This window comes from Amaranthus tricolor, chromosome 4 (assembly GCF_026212465.1).
Source record: "Amaranthus tricolor cultivar Red isolate AtriRed21 chromosome 4, ASM2621246v1, whole genome shotgun sequence".
Lineage (NCBI taxonomy): Eukaryota > Viridiplantae > Streptophyta > Magnoliopsida > Caryophyllales > Amaranthaceae > Amaranthus > Amaranthus tricolor.
The window spans coordinates 3,401,859-3,421,077 of NC_080050.1; the positions used below are offsets into that span (position 1 = coordinate 3,401,859).

At 32.6% G+C, this 19,219-nt stretch overlaps 2 protein-coding genes across 3 annotated transcripts; both read right to left on the reverse strand.

Moving 5' to 3' along the window:
* Positions 1 to 366: 366 nt before the first annotated feature.
* On the reverse strand, positions 367 to 8,826 carry LOC130809954 (serine/threonine-protein kinase ATG1a). The gene is made up of 13 exons (XM_057675830.1): positions 8,290 to 8,826; positions 8,048 to 8,165; positions 6,311 to 6,369; positions 6,111 to 6,175; positions 5,327 to 5,420; positions 5,164 to 5,244; positions 4,930 to 5,041; positions 3,763 to 3,817; positions 3,280 to 3,557; positions 2,851 to 3,206; positions 1,717 to 2,002; positions 1,508 to 1,578; positions 367 to 877 (listed from the first exon to the last, which is right to left on the reverse strand). Exons 1-13 carry the CDS (start codon positions 8,512 to 8,514, stop codon positions 641 to 643), a joined length of 2,037 nt encoding a protein of 678 aa, XP_057531813.1. The 5' UTR covers positions 8,515 to 8,826; the 3' UTR covers positions 367 to 640.
* Positions 8,827 to 9,873: 1,047 nt separating this feature from the next.
* LOC130809955 (SUPPRESSOR OF GAMMA RESPONSE 1-like) lies at positions 9,874 to 13,438 on the reverse strand. Of its 2 annotated transcripts, XM_057675832.1 has the most exons (6): positions 13,331 to 13,438; positions 11,913 to 12,048; positions 11,390 to 11,576; positions 10,823 to 11,298; positions 10,395 to 10,688; positions 9,874 to 10,191 (listed from the first exon to the last, which is right to left on the reverse strand). In XM_057675832.1, exons 1-6 carry the CDS (start codon positions 13,336 to 13,338, stop codon positions 10,111 to 10,113), a joined length of 1,182 nt encoding a protein of 393 aa, XP_057531815.1. In that variant the 5' UTR covers positions 13,339 to 13,438; the 3' UTR covers positions 9,874 to 10,110. The 2 variants fall into 2 exon arrangements, with proteins under 2 accessions (XP_057531815.1, XP_057531814.1); XM_057675831.1 differs by having other exon boundaries at positions 9,874 to 10,688.
* Between the last annotated feature and the right edge of the window lie 5,781 nt (positions 13,439 to 19,219).

A 19,219-nucleotide genomic window follows, 5' to 3' on the forward strand; every position in this document is an offset into this window, starting at 1 on the left:
AGTGATGGACTATATTGAAGCTCTACAAAGCAACTGTTGTAAAAAGGATGAGCGGAAATTAAGCATTCCTGTTCCATTCAATTTTCTATACATATTTTCGTATGTGAACTTTTTGAGATGAAAATGCTAAAACTTTTGATTCGAAATTGTAATGCAAAAAAGGTTATATCGACATATCTTCAATGTTTTTTATATTACCAAAATCCATCAATCGCAAATCCATTTCTCGATTGTGAGTGAAATCGTACTATTGCACCATGTTTGAAATGTTTGGTTTAACTAGATCAAGATGCTATTTGAACGAGACATAGCTCCAAACTTGCAAGCCTCATAATCGTAATGAAATGGTAAAGCATCCATGCCATGAAACTTGAAGCGTTCGCATGATTTGGTAAATATTTACAATCCAGATAAAGAATAGACAGTGGTATGTACATGATCTCCTATAACTAACTCTAATTAGAAAGAAGTCTGTACTTTAATTCCTTATGAGCCATCTCTCGTCTGATGTTACCAAACATCGTACGACTCCACAGCCCGACTTGTTCTTAAGGCTTCGGGAATTAAGTCAGCGGTCAGCGACCCATTAAAATAGACCTATTGAATGTTATTCTAAGATTTTCTGTACAGTTTCTTGTATTTACTTGACACTGAAGCCTGGCAGCTGCTTCATAGATGGCTGTGAAATCTGTGACCGATTCAAATGATATTCTAAGCTCTTCATATATTTACGGATTCGTTGCTTACTCTCGAGATCTAATGTAAACGGAGGATTCAACGGCAAAGATGGAGCTTCAGCGACTATGAATGAGAACAGATGAAGAGCTTTGGAGTACAACGTAACGGCACTATCTCGATTTCCAACAAATTCATCCGCCTGAAACAGTGATAAATCGAACAAACATCACTTGGTATTTTCATCAACAAATTTGTAATAAATCATGAGTTACAACTTAGCCTTATCTATTTGCACATGAATAAAGGGTTTCTTCGTTTAGATTAGCCACTCCTCAATCAGATCAAATCCAAAAGTCAAACATTTCAGTACTCCAATGTCATTAAGTGACTCTCACCCCGGCGGGTTTGGGGGCTAAGAGTCCGCAATATTAACTTAGTTAGCTACAAGAAGGATGTTTCCAAACATATCAGGGTGTTTGGCAAAATAGCTTATTGAGTAATTTTAGATTATTTTGATACTGGGTGGTCAAACCAACCAATGCTAATGTTTGGTAAATTAGCTTGTTAAAGAACAAGCTTCTCATAGCAGCGGATTCAAAAGTAGTAGTTCAAACCAGTTATTAAAATCAGCTGGTCAAATCAACCGCTATAGTCAACTATCGGCCGTTTGCCAAACAACATCATCCTAAAGTATCAACAAAAAAGGCCACTAGTCCCAATCAATAATTTAGCTTCAATTAGATGACTCTTGAGACATAAGGTATTTAGAAGCAAGTTTAAATAAAAAGCTAAAACAAGTATTAAAAAGTATAGAGATATATTTGCATACTGCTCCATCTTTCCCAGCAGCAATTGCTGTCTGAAATATGATCTCCAAAGCATCCGGCATCTCGGCAGCACCTGATGCACAGACACAAGAAAAGGAAAAGGGGGCAAGCATTATAATTGGGAACAGTCGAGATTTCAATTCTCGCAATTATGCGAGTATAAAGTTGCACAACCACCCGAAAAAAATAAATAAAATCTTAACCATCCTACCATCGCCATCCTGTAGATACTTGGCCAGCTTCTCGGTTCCATCAAATGCATTAATAAAGCCTTGCTCAGCCCATATCAATACTGATGAAGGATTCGTGAAGTCTACGGTATCGTTTGCTTTTGAGGAAGAGCTTGCAGCTCCCTCATCCGAAACTTTATTTATCGCAGAACTCTTGCGTGCAGCACTTTGTGCTATCCAAGAGTTGCAAATTCGTAACGCCTCCTTCCATACAGCCAAAACTACCAATTCAACTGAAAATGATTCCAGAAAGAAGCCATCATTTACCTGCAAAAATGGCCTCCGAAATCAAAAACAATTTGAATGTAAAAACACAAACCGCCACATTGGCTCCAGAATATTTTGGGTAAAAAATGAATATAGTAATTTTCAGGGCTACAAGCTTCTGTCAATCCATCGAAGCTTCCACAAGAAGAGCCCATCAGCATCCACTTAATGCCAAAAGCAGCAACGGTTGCAAAATTGCAATTGTGGTAATGACAGCGGTAACAAGAGTGATGTGTTCATTGTGTAGTTACATGAAACGTGGAACGCAGCCAAGTTCCGTGATCCGAAAATACCCGTCCCTAATCACCACAAAACACGACCCAAATCGCTCAAGGTGACGTCCCGGGTATAGAAGACCTTTTTTAAAAGGTTTTTGGCCTTTATTTACAAATTAAAGAAAAAGAAAGGAGGAGAAAACGAGATGAACTAAGAAAAGTAAAAAAATTCCACTTAAAAACAATTTCTTAAAGCAAAAAAATCATTTTAATTTAATTCTGTTTTCAAATAGATTTTCTATCTACATAATGTATCTCGTACGCAATCATTCCTGAGTCAATCTAGGTAGCGTTCCTTGTTCTTGTATCCGTTCCCCATTCCAAACCGAATGTCATTCCACGTGACAATGGTTTATTGTATTGGCAAATACTGGCTGAAAGCATGAGATATATCCCTTAAAAGGTCCAAAACGCGGTTTTTTCACACCTTTACAATGCAATAAAATATCGGTTTGTTTTGGCACCATGATGCACTTGCTAACTAAGTACAGAGTATAATAATATAAAAGGAAAGCAAACAGAATCAAGCTACAAGACATAGTTGGAGACTTGAAGTTGGAGCAGCCAGCTCACCTTCTCTCGTGCAAGATCCGAAAGGATGCCCACATAGTGATGTATTAGTTGTAATCTTGCTGAAGGATGTAAAATAGGTAGCTCCTGTGCTTCCCTTATTACGCAAGGTGCAGAACTAGCAGCTAATGGAGTTTGTAAAACAATATCCGAGTCACCAACAAGTTTAGAAGTTGGATCCCGCATCTCGGGCATGATAGGCAACTGCTTGTCCTTATTCTTGAGCGCTAGGTCACAAGTTTTAGTAGCAGAACCTTCTTTCAAGGATTTACCAAGAGAAGACGTGAGGATTTCCATCGATGCAAAATTAGAATGAACAAGCACATATTCTGCTTCGATAGCATCCAAAGAATAAGCAACTGAACAAAAAAGGCAAAATGGTCAATAAACCGAAATCAAGAATACTAAGGCGAGCGGGCCCCAGGAACTGACCTCGAGTTTGACTCACTAAATGCGGGCCATCCTCAACATTATGCTTAGTTTTGTAAGAAGGAACATTGGGCGTGCCTCCAGCGACATCTCTACCAGAATGCGTACTACATTGATCCATCCCGATTTCAGTTTTCTCGTCATTCACCGAATTATCTGGTTTTACGGTCTGTTCAGATGCCTTCATTACGGCTTTATGATGTATATCGGGAAACTGATCATTGGTTAAAGACACAGATTCAACTCGAGAAACCCCAGAAGATTCTGCATTGACTGCAAACCTGTAAGTAATAAAAGGATTACACATCTCACAAACCAATGAACAGAAAATACCATCTTATTGTGAAATTGACTGCAGAACTACAATCACTTGAACTAAAATAAGGTTGATAATGATCACGATGTTATGAAACTAGACTGATAATATTTGAACTTTGAAACAACGGAGAGAGGAGAATTAATGATGTTAAAAGTTTAGAAAATTACCTGGGAAGCCTTAAAAACTTGTGATTAAAGAATTCCTCAAATGTTAGCCGTTCAACTGCAAGCGCATGCCAATAGGGTAACTGTAAGCACATCTTTCCTCAGAGAGAACCAGAATTTACAAGCACTAATGTTCCGGAGCTACCAAGTTAAAAAGTGCAAATTACTCCCTCCGTTCTTATTTGATGTTCAAATTTTTCATTTTAGGCAGTTTCATTTGTTATTCCCCTAAAGAATCTTTCTATTTATATCACATTTTTTAGCCTTAGTCACCCTAATTGTAATACTTTCAATGCTTCTAGACCCCACAAATTTTTCACTAACTTAATTTTAACATTTTTGTAATGATTATGGTCCCCAGATATTTCCTAATAACTTTATTTTAACATTTTTTAATGTTTGTGGTATCTGTTTTTTTTTTCCAATTACTTTAATTTGTATATTTTTTTGCTTATGATTTCCCACTTTTTATTTATCAACTTTATTATTCAATAAAATAATATCTCTACCATCTAAAAGATTTAACTTTACTTAATTCATGTGAACATTCCTCAAGAGAACATCAAATAGGAGCGGAAGGAGTACTAAAATAGCTAGAAGCAAATCGTAAAGTGCATGATAATCTTAAACTAAAACATCGAGACTTTTCCAACACAAGTAGACACACAGGTAAGAAAGTATAGCTCAGTAAAAAAATTGTATGAGTGGACAATCCAAAATGGACTCTTCTTCTATATTCCTCGTTCCATAGCCAAAACCTCCATGACATTTTCGTACAATAAAAAGGTTAAAAGGATTACACTAAGGGCTAGTCTTTCGAGAATTAAAATGTAACATCATACCAAAATATAGAGAAGTTTGATATCCATCTGTCCTCACAAGGCATAGGACTATGAAAACAAATCTTAAAACAAATATCAAAAAACATCCAAAAGAAATTGCCACACAATGTATTGTGAATTTCAACTTATTTTCTTATACAAAATATGCAAGTTCTTTTCAACTTATTTTCAAGTCGGTTCTCAAATAAGTTCACCTTACAGCTTAGTTCAGTCGAAGAGACATTATTTTAAAATTTTCTAATAAATCTCAAGGACTAAAATATTCTATATAGAACCAAAAAAATGATAGAAAGAGCTTCAACAATTAGATTGATTTTTATAAAGGTACCTGGGTTTCGACGCAAAAGACTTCTACAAAACTCCACAAAATCATGTTGTAATACCGGCAGCGCACCCTCAGGGAAACGCAGCTCTGTGGATGTCAAAACATTCTGAAAAAGCTGTACGTAACAGAAAATTCCAAATCAATTTTTTTGTACAGGAAACTATTGTATTCAGAAAAACAAATGTCGTAGAATAATGTAAACCTAAGCCTATATAAAGAAATACAGAGTAATATTACCTGATGCTGAGTATTTCCATCAAATGGTGGTTTCCCAATCACCAACTGATAACATATTGCTCCAACGCTCCATAAATCCGCCTGGAAAAACCAATTAATTACATCAATTGTAGATATACATATGAATGCTCAACCTTAAGATCCGTTAGAATTACTTGCTTACTTTTGCATCATACTTCTGGTTCTGAATTATCTCAGGAGCCATGTACAATGGTGAACCACAAAGCGTATCGGCCAAGCTTTGAGGAGTCAAGTATCTACAAGACAAAGCATTTCTTTGAAATTAGTGAATCAGAAACACTGCCAAGCTATGTAGACAAAATTCCACAAATTATCTGTCCAGGCACTGCCTACTATAATAGCTTAGCAAAATATATGCCATTTTCTCCTGAACCAAAACCCTAGCCTCCCTCTTTTCTCTATCCTTTTTTCTCTCAAAAGGGCAGGGCAACAATAAAATGATACAATACAAGTTAAAATAATATTAGAATCAAAATACTAGTAGCACCAATAACAAAAATAAAAAAAATATATATATAAAAAAAATAAAAAATTAAAAGAGTTATGCATTAAAAATCTATTGATCATCTTCAAAAATAAATCTCTTGATCAAATTCAATGGGTAACAGTGTAAGCTCAAAATCTTTATCTTTTTTAGTGAAAGGTAGCAACCAAGGTAGAAATAGTAAACTTAGCGCCTAGCGGCTAGCTCTGTAGTGATGAAAATGAATTCCTCTAAGGAATTGCTAGAGATATAAATATCGAGCGGTACGGTTCATAAATTGTGATGAGCAAAAAAATACAAACAAAACATACGTATGTATGTCAAAAAAGAGGAAGTAAGAACACATCAAAAGCCCTACAAAAAACAATCAACAAATAGCTTATCCTTGAAGATGCAAAATAAATGCTTCTAAAAGCTAATTGAGTCATTACAAACATCTTACCTAGCAAAGCCAAAGTCACCAATCTTTAGCATTGGAGTCACCTCTTTACTAGATAACAATAGGTTCTGCAAGTACAAAAAAAAAAAAAAAAAAAAAAAAAAAAAAAAGAGGCTAATTTCAGAATCGGAGCAATTCCATATTCATATACTATCACAACATTCCAATACATAAAAAGAATGTATTTTACATTTATATGTTACCTGAGGTTTTAAATCTCTATGAATAAGATTGTTGTCACGAAGCACTTGCAATCCTACAGCTGAAAAGACAACAAGACTTTTGAAATGAGAGGAAGAAGGAAAACTTTAACCATGGCTCTTCAAATCAACATGTTTCAGTGCAATGTAAACAAGATCATAAGTGTGTTCATTACCACAAGTGAATCTTGCATAACACATGCGTACAATGAATTTAGTTAGTACTTAGTAGTTACTCCTATATGAATAAGCAATAACTTCAAAAAGGAAACGTTAACGAGAAAGTATGAAATATACTTCAATATAGGTAAATTAATCAAGAGATATGAGAGGAGTCGAATCAAACTCCCACTTCCATCATCTCCTCCAAATTGGTTCTTGTCTTTCTCCCCAAAGTTTCTCCTTACCACATGAAGAGAAAGCAAAGGAGATATCTCACAACAACAATGTCAAAATCTTAATCCCAACATACAAGGTTGGCTATAGAAAACAAAAACAAAACATGAGAGATCGTTGTAACAAAGATTATATTTATTCGACTCTATCTATAATTGATCTACAACTAAAAAAGTTAGTTTTAAGGATCATCCACATATATTTTCTTCCTCAATTCATTCAAATCTATCATCATAAAATCCAAATTCTTCATGTCAATAACTTACTCCTTTTATCTATCTAGGTCCTCTTGGGCCTACTTCAAATCTTCTTAAAGATCCAATATTCCACTTTTCAACTGTACATTTCCAATCCCTTTGCATATAACAAAACAAAAATAAAGGGCACATGTCAATTTGGATCAAATATTATGATATTCCATTTCCAAATGGTGACCCTGTATAATAAACATTTCTCTATGAGGAAACAAGATTTGTAAATTCAAATGGTGACCTTTAACTTTATAATATTTGGTGACCTTTTTGAAAATAAGAAATCTTATTTTGCTTCAAAAAAATCCTTTTAATCAAAAAATAAATCTAAAATTTAAAAACCTCTTTCCCCACCATTTCCAACATCATAGTGCAAATATACAGTATCGGTCACGGTTGCGGTAGCAATCACAAAATGTCTTTAGCATATGGTTTTGCCGTTGTCGCCGCTTATATTTAGTTGAACCTGCAAAATAGTCATCCTTCTCCTTAAACATGCCCCGATTTTCCATAATCCACAGCCACTAGAATCACTGTGGTGACCCTTCCCCACCATTCCTTCATTACGGATCACCCCTCCCCCATTAATAATACCTCCCTCACAGCCTTAGCACGGGATTTGATACGCAGACTTCAGCGGGTATAACTGTATATGCAGATTAAGGGTCGTCATTCAAATTCCCAAACTCTCATTATCTAGGTCATCATATGGTGCATCCCTCAAAAATAGGTAAGATACTCCAAAAAATTGCAGAAAACACCAAATTGAGTCTGGTTTTTCAATTTCATGTCTATATTGAATAAAACTGTTCATACCATCAATCTTAATTACCACTGCTTTCCAATTCTAAATCATAAGATATACCTAATCATCCCGATCAAATTTTCAGTCCAAAGATCATCATAATTCACAGCAATTAAGCAACTACTGAAGACAAATCAATAGTTATAAACCACAACATAATTCAATTTCCCTAATTAAACCATACACTGGCCCACTTCCTTAAATTATTAATACTACACAGAACAATCATCAATGATCAAAATATTAAAAATTAATTCACAAAAAAATAATAAAAAAAAAGATGAATACCAAGTTGCTTAATGAAATGCCTAGCAACATCTTCTGATACTCTTCCATGTCTATGAATGTATGCTCCAAGGTCCCCACCATCACAATACTCCAACACAAGATAAATCCTTTCTTCTGTCTACAAAACCAAAAACCCATAAATATTTACTAAAATCCCATAAAATTTATCACAATACTAAACCAAATAAACATAAATTAAATAAAAATATTGACAAATAAACATTAAAAAAAAAAAAAACAACCTCAATTGCTTCAAAAAGGCGAATTATATTAGGATGACTAATATTACTAAGAATAGAAATCTCCTTCCTTAAATTATCGTTAAAATTCTTCTTATCAATCTCTTTGATAGCAAATTCAGTACCCAAAACCCGATGCTTTGACTTCCAAACCACTGCAAATGAACCCGACCCGATTTTAGGCCCGATTATATAATCACCCACCGTACGACACCCAGATTTTTCCATCGTTTTTTCTGGGTTTGTTCAAGTACCCAATTGAGATCAATACTCAATTTGAAAAACCCATTTTTTAAAATTAAATCTTTCGCAGAAAAACTAATCTAAGCATTAATCTTTAGTCTTCTTCACTAACTAGATTTTTTTCCAATCTAAATTTTAATTATTATTTTTTCTCTTACTTAAGATTTTTATATAAAAGGTAAAGAAATCTATAGTGTAACGTTTTGTGGTGAAACGATGCCGAAGATGGCATGATGAAAAGACGAAAAAATAGAGGAAAAAAAGGTGTTTGTTAGTAATAATTTTGATTTGTTGCAACTTGCGAATAGGTTTGGATAGGTCATAGCTATTTAACAAGAAGACTTGGTTTTGTTGTTACTTATTTAATGTCAAAAAAATATATATTTTAGGTTTAATAATTTTTTAAAGCTTTGTTTTGAGTTTATTAATAATTAAATTAAATATGATCATGGATGTAGATATGAAAAATTAGGGGTTGCATTTACTTATTCTTTGTTGTTTTTGGTAAGAATTTAGTTAGAGATTCAGAGATGTTAGGGTTATATATATTTTAGAATTCATATCGTTATAAAGGTTTTATTATATTTTTCATTTTGATTTGTTTTATGAGATTTAATATATTTTTATTTTTAGCTATAACTCAGACATTGAACTTTCATTCACATGTTTAGATTATCTTTTTTCGTTTATATATTTTTCTAAGTTACTATTTTTTTTTCATAATATTCCCACAACATATACTTGTAGTAAATGTGGTGAGACAAAGAAAGTATTATGTTAATGGAGTCAATTTTATCAAACAAGCTTAATGTGTGATTATTTGATAGACTAATAGCTTATATCATTCAAAATCTTAACAAGATATCAAAATTATAGAATAAGATATGATAAGTGTTCAATTTACATTACATATTATACTTATTTTAATAGTGCAAATAACTATGCACTTAAATGTACAGATGTCCAACTTTTTATAATAAAATACAATTACTATGCACTTAAAATTCAAAACTTTTTGATAGGAAATTTAAAACTTAAAACATTGATTAAAATTTAACAAATTGCATTAAAATCTAAGTCTTAACCTACCCCTTCCATAGGCTAGCATGTAGGAAGTTGAACTTATCTTTGATGTTTTTTGTTGTTTTTTGTCTTCCATAACCTAAAATTTAACGAACTAGTCTTTGATGTTTTTTGTCCAGGTCATGCTAGGCAAGGGTGCATTTACCTGCACCAAGACCATGTATTCTAAATGGTGCAACGATTAAGCTTAACGCAAGCCTAGCTAGAAATTGAACTTATCGATCTTCCAACCGTAGCTACTACACATTTAGGAAGCGACCATGAACTACAAGAGAAATGACATGCATGAGCATGTATATTACAGAATGTATTCGAATTCTCATAACCATACTAATCCAAGCATAATATACGTATATACATACTACAACTCAAATCCAGGATTCAGAATCATACAGACAACAATAGAAATGTTTGTATATTCTTTTGCTAAACATGTTGAAGCATAAAATACAAGTACGAAAAGGGATTCATCCGTACACTTCAACAATATTTAGGTCCTCACACAAACTGGTGCTCAAAAGAATCTGCATCGATACATTGGTGAATGCAAGAATCCGACTGAAATCCCTTAGGAATCCCCTGAAATCAATGGATCTCGAGTTATTTGTCTAGGAGCGTCCTCGCAAAATTGGGAATCAAGAAATCCCCAACTGATACCTGCGCTCTGTAGGGGTCAAACCCCAAACCTTCTGCTCTCATGCAGATGCTCTATCCATTGTGTCACAAGCACTTTTGGTAAAAGAATAGACGTAGTGCAATAGGATGAAATAGAAGTAACTTACTGTGAGGGGAAAATCAGGAGGTGAGTCCAAATGTATGGCGTCAAGGATGCTTACGCCATACGATCCATTATAGGCTTCATCGTGCAAGTCATTCAGGCAACCGACGATGCTATTGTCGAGAGGAGCACACGAACTAAATATTTCCCTGCATAGCAGCGAGTTTTCAATGTCGTTCAGGTCGACATCCTGAGCCTGAGACTCCCCTGCAGGGCATTCAGGACACTCGACATCTCCTCCCTTGTACTGTGAACTGGTTGGAGGATAACATAATGTTGTATTTTCATTCTTCACATCCTGATATCGAAAAATATAAAGTATTCAAGATAAGTTCCCAAGGGCGATTATATACTCTCAAGTACATGGAAAACAACCATAATCAGAAACATTTTAAGGGATCCAGTACGCATCAAAAATTACTCGATACTTACCTCTACGACAGCAACTGAATCATCCAAAACATCATCATACTGGACTGAACTTTCTCTAGGAGGGTTCGGTGTAACAGTATTGGGAGTGTTTGGGATTGATACAGCTTTCGGGTCTTCAGCAATGGCTATACTATTATCATTTACTTCCCTATGCTTCTCTTTTTGATAGAATATTTTGGAAACAACGAATTCATCTTCCTTCTCATTATCTTCGGTGCCTAGATGATACTGATGCATCACCCAATTTGACTTAACGGGTTTAGACCCTTTTTGCGAAGCTTTGTAAAGAACCATAATCTTTTTGCAGCCCTTCTGAATTCCATTGTCAAATATAGGTTTTGTTTTTCCGGTCTTGTGCCAGCGTACACTTTCCTGGTTTTCGTCGTTTTGGATCTTGCGGCGTTTTCTTTGGCCAGAAGCAAATGCATTTGATGTTTTGTGGAAAAAATGGATACTAGTTCCATCTTTTGTAGCTCCTGTGGAAAAAAAATCAAATGAATCATGGGTTAATATGAACACAGGATCTACACAATTGCCTCATCTATGTCACACACTTCACTTTGTTACCTGGAAGATCTTTAGGATGAGTGTAGCAAATCCCTTTGTCCCTCTCGAGTGTCGGGATGAATTCATCGATGAAATCATGGGGGTTTGTTTCCTCTACACCACATTTCGCTGCCAGATGTTCGAGCAGCTCTGCATCAGAAGGATCAAATTTGACACCAGCTGGTAGTCCGGGCCATTCACAAGAAATCTGAGCATAAAGAAATGATATAAAGCGCGTTAAGCTCAAGGTAAACATGAGCAAAGACACAATGCATTGACAACAACAGTCCATTACCCCAATGCATTAAAGTGGGTCCCATCTAGGGTGGGGTTCGGGAGGGTCGGAGGTATGCAACCTTATCCTTGCTAATGATAAAACTAACATAGAGGTTGCTTCCGATTGACCCTGATAGCAAACATCATGTGCAACTTCTCGAAAGTTGAAAGTCCATTGATGTTAATCATACCAACAAGTGAAACTCTCAAATTGCAATGCACAACAAGTACAAGGGAGAAATGTAAAGTGATAGCATGTTCATCTTACATCACTATTGTCAATCAAAGTATGGCAATTGGGGCATTCAAGCTTAGCTCCATAGTCTTTGATCTTCACAACTGAAGGTGAAGTTGCATGTCTAATCTTCTTGGCAATCCCCCTACAATTAACAAGCCAACTTCTGCTGCACGAACGAATAATAATCATAAACACCCATTTCAGAAAATTATATATGAAGCAGCTAACAAACAAGAAAATTAGGATTGCGATAAATTTGTTAATGGGTTTGTACACTACAAGAACCGCACAAGAGAAGAGTTGATTACACACAAACCCGATGAGTTCTATCCTAAAACCAAGTATATATGTTAGTCGACCTCTCTGATTATTTGATGTGAGATCACATGTGGGTTATGTTCAAACAGATTATAATTGAAAAACATCAAACCAACAACATGCATTAATTCCATAACCAACAAATACAAAATTGCACAACAACCCAAGTTTAATACAATAGAATCATCATGTTTTACACCCACATTCTAGGATTTCCAAGTAAAACTCAATCCAACAAATAACAAACTGATGACTTTGTATGAGGGTCTCAACAAGAAACCTAGAGTTACCAAAACTTTAATCCAACAAAACCCATCAATTACATGATAAAGAAAACAGCATTGCACAAAAATCCGTGTATAAGAACAACATAGTCTTCAAGTTTTACACTCACATTCTAAAGTGTAGCACTTGGGAATATGCAGAACAAAACAAAAAGGAATCACAAACAAAAATCAAAACATTTCAACTTGAAAAAACAGTTTAAATATCAATCTATCAAAGGCCTATCAGTTTGATCAATGGTTATCATAATCAAGACGACAATTTGCTTTATACAATCACTCAATAACCCTACATTACTACAGTCCATCCATAAACATTAATCTGAACTCCTTTCATGCATTGGTAGAAGAATATCTTCACAATCACCCAAAATGATGATGCAAAATGATGTAGTAGCTCCTAAAATAGTGGGAAAATTGTCCATTATGTTTATCAACTCAATGTACCTTTACCATCAACCATATTTCCATTTTACTTAATTCCTCCATGTTTTCCTGAATCTTCTCAAACAAGCTTACACTCAAAACCTAATCTTTGATAGAAAAACTATTACTTTTAATACATTGTGTATGTAAGTATTGATTTCTTCATAAACAAACATAATCCATTAAAATTAATCCCACAAAAATGCATTCAAAAGGACAAAGAACAATACCAAGCAAAAATTAAACCCTAGAAACTAAAATAAACGAACAAACCAAAAATCACCCAAATTGAAGAACCCACAAATTTCTTTCAATATTACTCAAAACCCACAATGAATTATGAACATCTAAAGACTAAAAGAGCTTCAAAAGAACAAAAGACTTGATTTTTATTCATGGGTTCAGGTTAAATTCGCTTACTCTGTCATTCTGTAATAACCCAGAAGATATCATAAAGAGGAAGAAATTGTTTAGTAGTTTCTACTTGCTGTATTTATATACTCCTACAACATCAGACTTCATACTTTGGTCTATAATTTCCTTAAATATTCTTTTTTTTCTTTTCTATTTTTGGGTTTCTCTCACTAATAACAGGACTAAGTAAACTCCAAGAGAGTGAACAAGGGCGGGAAACTTGACCTTGAACAGGCTCGGAATTACCGTACCACATCTCATCGTTCCCTAGCAGCTAAATAAACACTTTCTTCTTTTCTATACAAATAAAATTTATTTTTGGTAAAAATTTAAAAAAAAATGTTTTTCTCCTGAAAGTGTTACCCTTACAAATATATAACACATACTGATGATAATGTTAGAGTATTAATTCTAAAAGATTAGGTCAATTATATGAATCAGTATATCAGTTCTAAAGATCATTTATATAAAAAAAATTAATTAGTTAGTAAAATTAAATTTTCAATTTTTAATGTTTAAAATGAAATTGTTTTATAATTAAGATTAAAATATAAAAGATATACCATTTTTAGCAACAAACTTCTAATTTTTGAATTATTCATTAGGAGTAATATTTACATAATAAAAATAATAATAATAATAATAATAATAATAATATTACTTAAGTAAAAAATATTATATGCATTATCTTAATTAGTTTATTCTTTGCTTTGTGTATTTCAATCAATTTGCTATAAAATTTTATATTTTGGAAATGGTCTACGCCATTATAAAAATTTTGACTCACATAATTTTTACTTTTTTATAATATTATTCGTACAACTTAAATTTTAATGTTATTCTTATAACAAATCAACAATCTCTCCAGTAAATTTGCAAAGTAATAATTAAATATTAGTATTACTCTTAAATTTTAATAAGTATTTATCTGTCCTGTATAGTTTGAATCAAAGAGAAAAATGATGTTTATTAAGAAAAAGTTAGGTAATGGTAGAAATAAAGATAAAGAATGAATTGTGTGGATAAAATTAAAAAAGAGATAAAATATATAGATGAGATTAAAAGTAAGTGGTAGGTCATTGTCCAAAAATAGAAATGATACAAATTAAATATGACGGACCAAAATGACAAATACTATAAATTTAATGAGACAGAAGGAGTATATATCTTGTTGCGGTGAAAGAGTATGCATCACTGATTAGTAATAAAAATTAAATTAGATTTTCATCTATTTCTGCTATAAAATAGACTTGAGTAAACCGAGCCAAAGTCCAAAGCAATGGTTAAGTTAGTGAAGTGTGTAAGACTAGGTGTGTGAATCCAGTTATTCTTCCAACAATTTAGTGAATGTAGGGACAGATGAGAGAGAATTTTCCTTGCTGCCCAAGCTACATATGGTAACTCGTCAACGCAAAAGTCAAGGAATTTCAATATTAACCTTTTTTAAGTTTAGCTCATCTAGAGCGTCTCATAAGACAAACCTATATAATTAACTCACTTATGTAATTGATTATTTTGAAATTTTAAGTGATTTTTAACAAATTAATGTGCATGGATCAGATTAATAAAGATGATCTCATTATGAGACCTTTTCATTTAAGAATTTGTATTTTAAGTTCGGATAATAACTCATGTTTACTCTTTCGGTTACAACGCTTCTTTTTTTTTTTTTGTTTACTGTTTACTACTCCCTTCTCTTTACTTGTCTCATTTGGTTTTGACACATTTGTTAATGCATATTTTCAATCTTAAATATCTCTAATTGTGCTTGAGTAAAAATTATAAAAAGTTGATATTAATAAAATTTACAATAAGACGAATTAAACAAGATCTCACATGACTATGTCGTAACTTATAGATTAAGAACAAATCACATAATAAGAGTGATTGATGGATAGTGTTGAAAAATTAAATAGGACAGATAAAGTGAATAGAAGAGAATATTTAATATTAATTGTTTTTTACTCTTGAATTGTTCATTATTATGGTGAGTTGTTCATATCCAACAAAGAGAAGATATATATGACTTATAAACTTAACACATAACTTTTAATATAATTAATTAATTTCAATAATGAACCACCTTCGAACTTGTGAGTGTGTTAGCTTTTCTGGTCCTTGTTTTTTGCCAAGCCTGACTCATTTAATTCTAAGATGTATAGATTGAGTCTTCATACCACATCGATAACACTCTACTAAAATTTTCTCCTTCTATCCCATTGAGATTGTTGCAATTAACCTACAAAGCTCTGACACATAAAAAATCAATTGTGACAATTATACAGTTTATTTCTCTCTCACACATTAAAACTTATAATTATTCCATTTGAAAATACAACTCCACTTACCCAATTACATGAAACTTTCAGCACGTGTGAGCATTTACTCTAATAGTCTAATGAATTCGCTACAAATTCTCATATTGTGCTTAACTTTCGAATATATAAAACAAATGATAAATAAATTAAGTAGATAAAAATATTTAAAAAAAAATTAAGTAAATAAAAGAAACGTGAAGACATGAAGAAGAGAAATATTATAGGTTATTGTTTTAAAAAAATATTGCTAACTCTTTTAAGGCAAATTAAAGGAACCAAGACAATACTATAGTTAATGTTTCTTGTCCTACGGATAACATTAATGAAAATGTAGTAGAGATGCAATACTTTCAATAGCACAACGTTTAGTAATTATCGACTATAATTCATCCTCACATTTCTCTTTATTTCATAAAAATAGCTACGTTTTGCTTTCTTGTCTTACTTTTATTATTGTGATAAAAGTAAAGCCTTTTGTTGTGAAATGTTAATGAATACAATTATAATTTGGTTGTTAGACCAATCTACCCTCCTTCACATAAATTGTTGGGTTGCTACATTTACAATAAAAGCATTATGCATAACGAATTGTCTATGTCCAGATATATTAGAAATATAATGCAGATAAACAATACAAATACAAAGTACAAATTTGTATTTCGTTGTGTATATGGCAATATACTCATTATTGTGTGATCACCAAGATGTATAATACTTTGAAGATTAGTTTGCGACAATAATATCACTCAAAAGTTTGATATCTAGTTGTATGCGTATATGTGTTCTTGTAGATTGTAAAATCAAAAGTTAAACAAAGAGTTTATTAGACTCTTATGATTGTTCATGTAATGAGAGAAAAGTAAGAATACATGAATTCTTTAGGAAAGGAAAGATACAAAATAAAGATGATGATCCTTTTCCTACATGCCTCGAGCCGGGGGACTCCTTTGGTCACGCTCTCCTTTATAGGTATGAGTCGCCGCCGTTTTTCCCTCTCCAAACCCTGTCCTTAGTTTTCTATGAGTAAGAGACACTGGGTAGGATGATGATGATGATCCTTTTCCTACATGCAACTTTCCCTATATATTGTTGTATTTTGTGACTTTAAATTAATAATCAAACTTATAAAATAAAGTTACATAAACTTAGTAGGTTACAAAAATATATGACAAGTTCAAACATTTATTTAACATACACCAAATATGATCTTCATCATGGGGAATCACCATATATCGAACATAGTGACAAAATGATTTTGTATGTGACTTGTTATAAATTCTAGGCGAGATGCTCTATCCTCAAACATCATTTCCTCCCTATTACGGTGCTTGGGAATGTATATCGGAAATATGTTTTGAGATACAAAAAATTTCACTAAATTCCTAGTACAAGGAAATTAAAACAACTTGAGAAAACTTAAATGGAAGAAGAAACGGAAATTTACAATCGAGAATTGCAAGTTCTCTATGTAAAGTGCTAGAGAGGATAAGAAATTTACAAATCACATGTATATTCCATATATATCTCATGTAAGAAATAACATACATATGCCTTCTATATTTATAGAAAAGCATACAACCATTCATGAAGTAATATGTCACTTTATGAACCGCAATATCGATTCACGAATCAATGTCAATATTAAATCAATATAATCCATCCCAATTATTCAGTTAATATAACCATATTAACCGTAAGTAGTTATTGCATAACTAACAAAATCAAATAAAATGAACATTGCAAAAACCAGTGCGAAACTCGTGACCAGTGAAAAAACTTCGTGACCCGTGAACTTCGTGACCTATGACAAAAGTCACAACCCGCGAAATGTGTTTGTTCCAAAACAAAAACTTTGCTTTGAAAACTCGCCACCCGCAAGCCTTTTCGTGATCCGTGAAAAACGCTTTCCACAAAAAAAAGTAACTTTGCAATTTTGGGATTTTCCAATTAATTATTTATTTAATTAATTTATTTGATTTAATTAATTATCATTTCCGATGACCATTATACGCTCTAAATGACTACCTATATAATACGGTGCAATTCAATGCAATTAGTTAATTCGGTAAAATTGGTTCAATTTTGATTGATATTCTATAAATCGGTTCAGTTCAATTTGGATTATAGAAATAATTAATTGCGAATTACAATATGTTTGATGGTTTTGCGAATTACAGCCTTGGTGTTTTTTATTGCGAATTACAACCTTTAAAGTAGCTTTTTGACTATTATTCAAGCCAGGTGACTGGATCCGTACAAAATGACCAATTGATCACACTTTTTACCTTTGACTGTTTTTTTTTTTTTATTTTTAATTATTTTTGTGATTTTTAATTTTTTTTTCTCATTTAATTCCTGTTTTTCTACCATTTAACCCATTCTCTTTTTCCTCCTCCATTGTTTCATATCAACGAGCTTATAAAACCACAATATCTAATAAATGTCGATGGAGTTTTGGATTTAAACTTAAACTCTATCAAAGAGCTTAATGAAATTAGAAGTAGAAAAAAGATATGAACTTGCAGATTCTTTTATAGTTACTGTCATTCGTTGTTGCAAGACATTCAACACCTTCATCACCATTTTTAATCACTTTCCCACCTCCTTCTCTCCTTCTCAAAATTCACCCTCACAAGCAGAAAAAGTAATCACTAATCCAAAGCTTTGAGTTTTTTTTTTTTCTCTCATTTGAGTTTTAATTATTTTTTTACATGGTACAGTGAATTGAAATCAAGCTTTATTTCTTCTCAAAATTTTGCTTTTTTTAATCATTTTCCATTTCAGATCAAATTTCTCTTTCATTACTTTCAAAACTTTAAGCTACATTCTCTGGTTCTTTAATTTACACAATTAAACAATACCGGAGAACAAGAATTTCGATTCTTTTGTGGCCTCCGACGATGGTTTCACCGTCGAGAGAAAAAAATGTCGCCGGAGGCAAATCTCAACAGTCAATTCCGACGCCATTTTTAACGAAAACTTATCAATTAGTTGAGGAAGAAATCAGGAAGATACGGCAGATAAGGAAGAAATAGTAGGAAAAAGGAATTAAATGAGAAAAAAAAAACTCACAAAAAAATTAAAACAAAGAAAAGGAAAGTCAACGGTAAAAAATGTGGTCAATCGATCATTTTGTACGAAACCGATTATTTGGCTTGAATACTGATCAAAAAGCTACTTTAAAGGCTGTATTTTGCAAAAAAAAAAAAAAACATTAATATTGTAATTCGCAAAACCAATTCGCAATTAATTCTTATAGAAAATACAATTTAAATTTGGATAAAAAAAGAAAAATTAAACTTATTTTGGTTTGATTTAGATTTGTAAGGAATAATCAAACATTAAACGTACACCTTTAATTTGGTATGTCTCAGCTAGTTTGTTACATCTTTATTTTTAGTTATGACTTTTCACTCTTTTTTTATTTCTTATCTATTACTTAATTTATTTATTTTTTCATTCACATGTAAGTATTTTTTATCACTTTCACATAAATCACATTTTTACCTAACCTCTTCTTGACCAAGTGCCCCAACTGTTTGCTAGTGGTTGCTCCAAAAAACTCGCGCTATTGTCT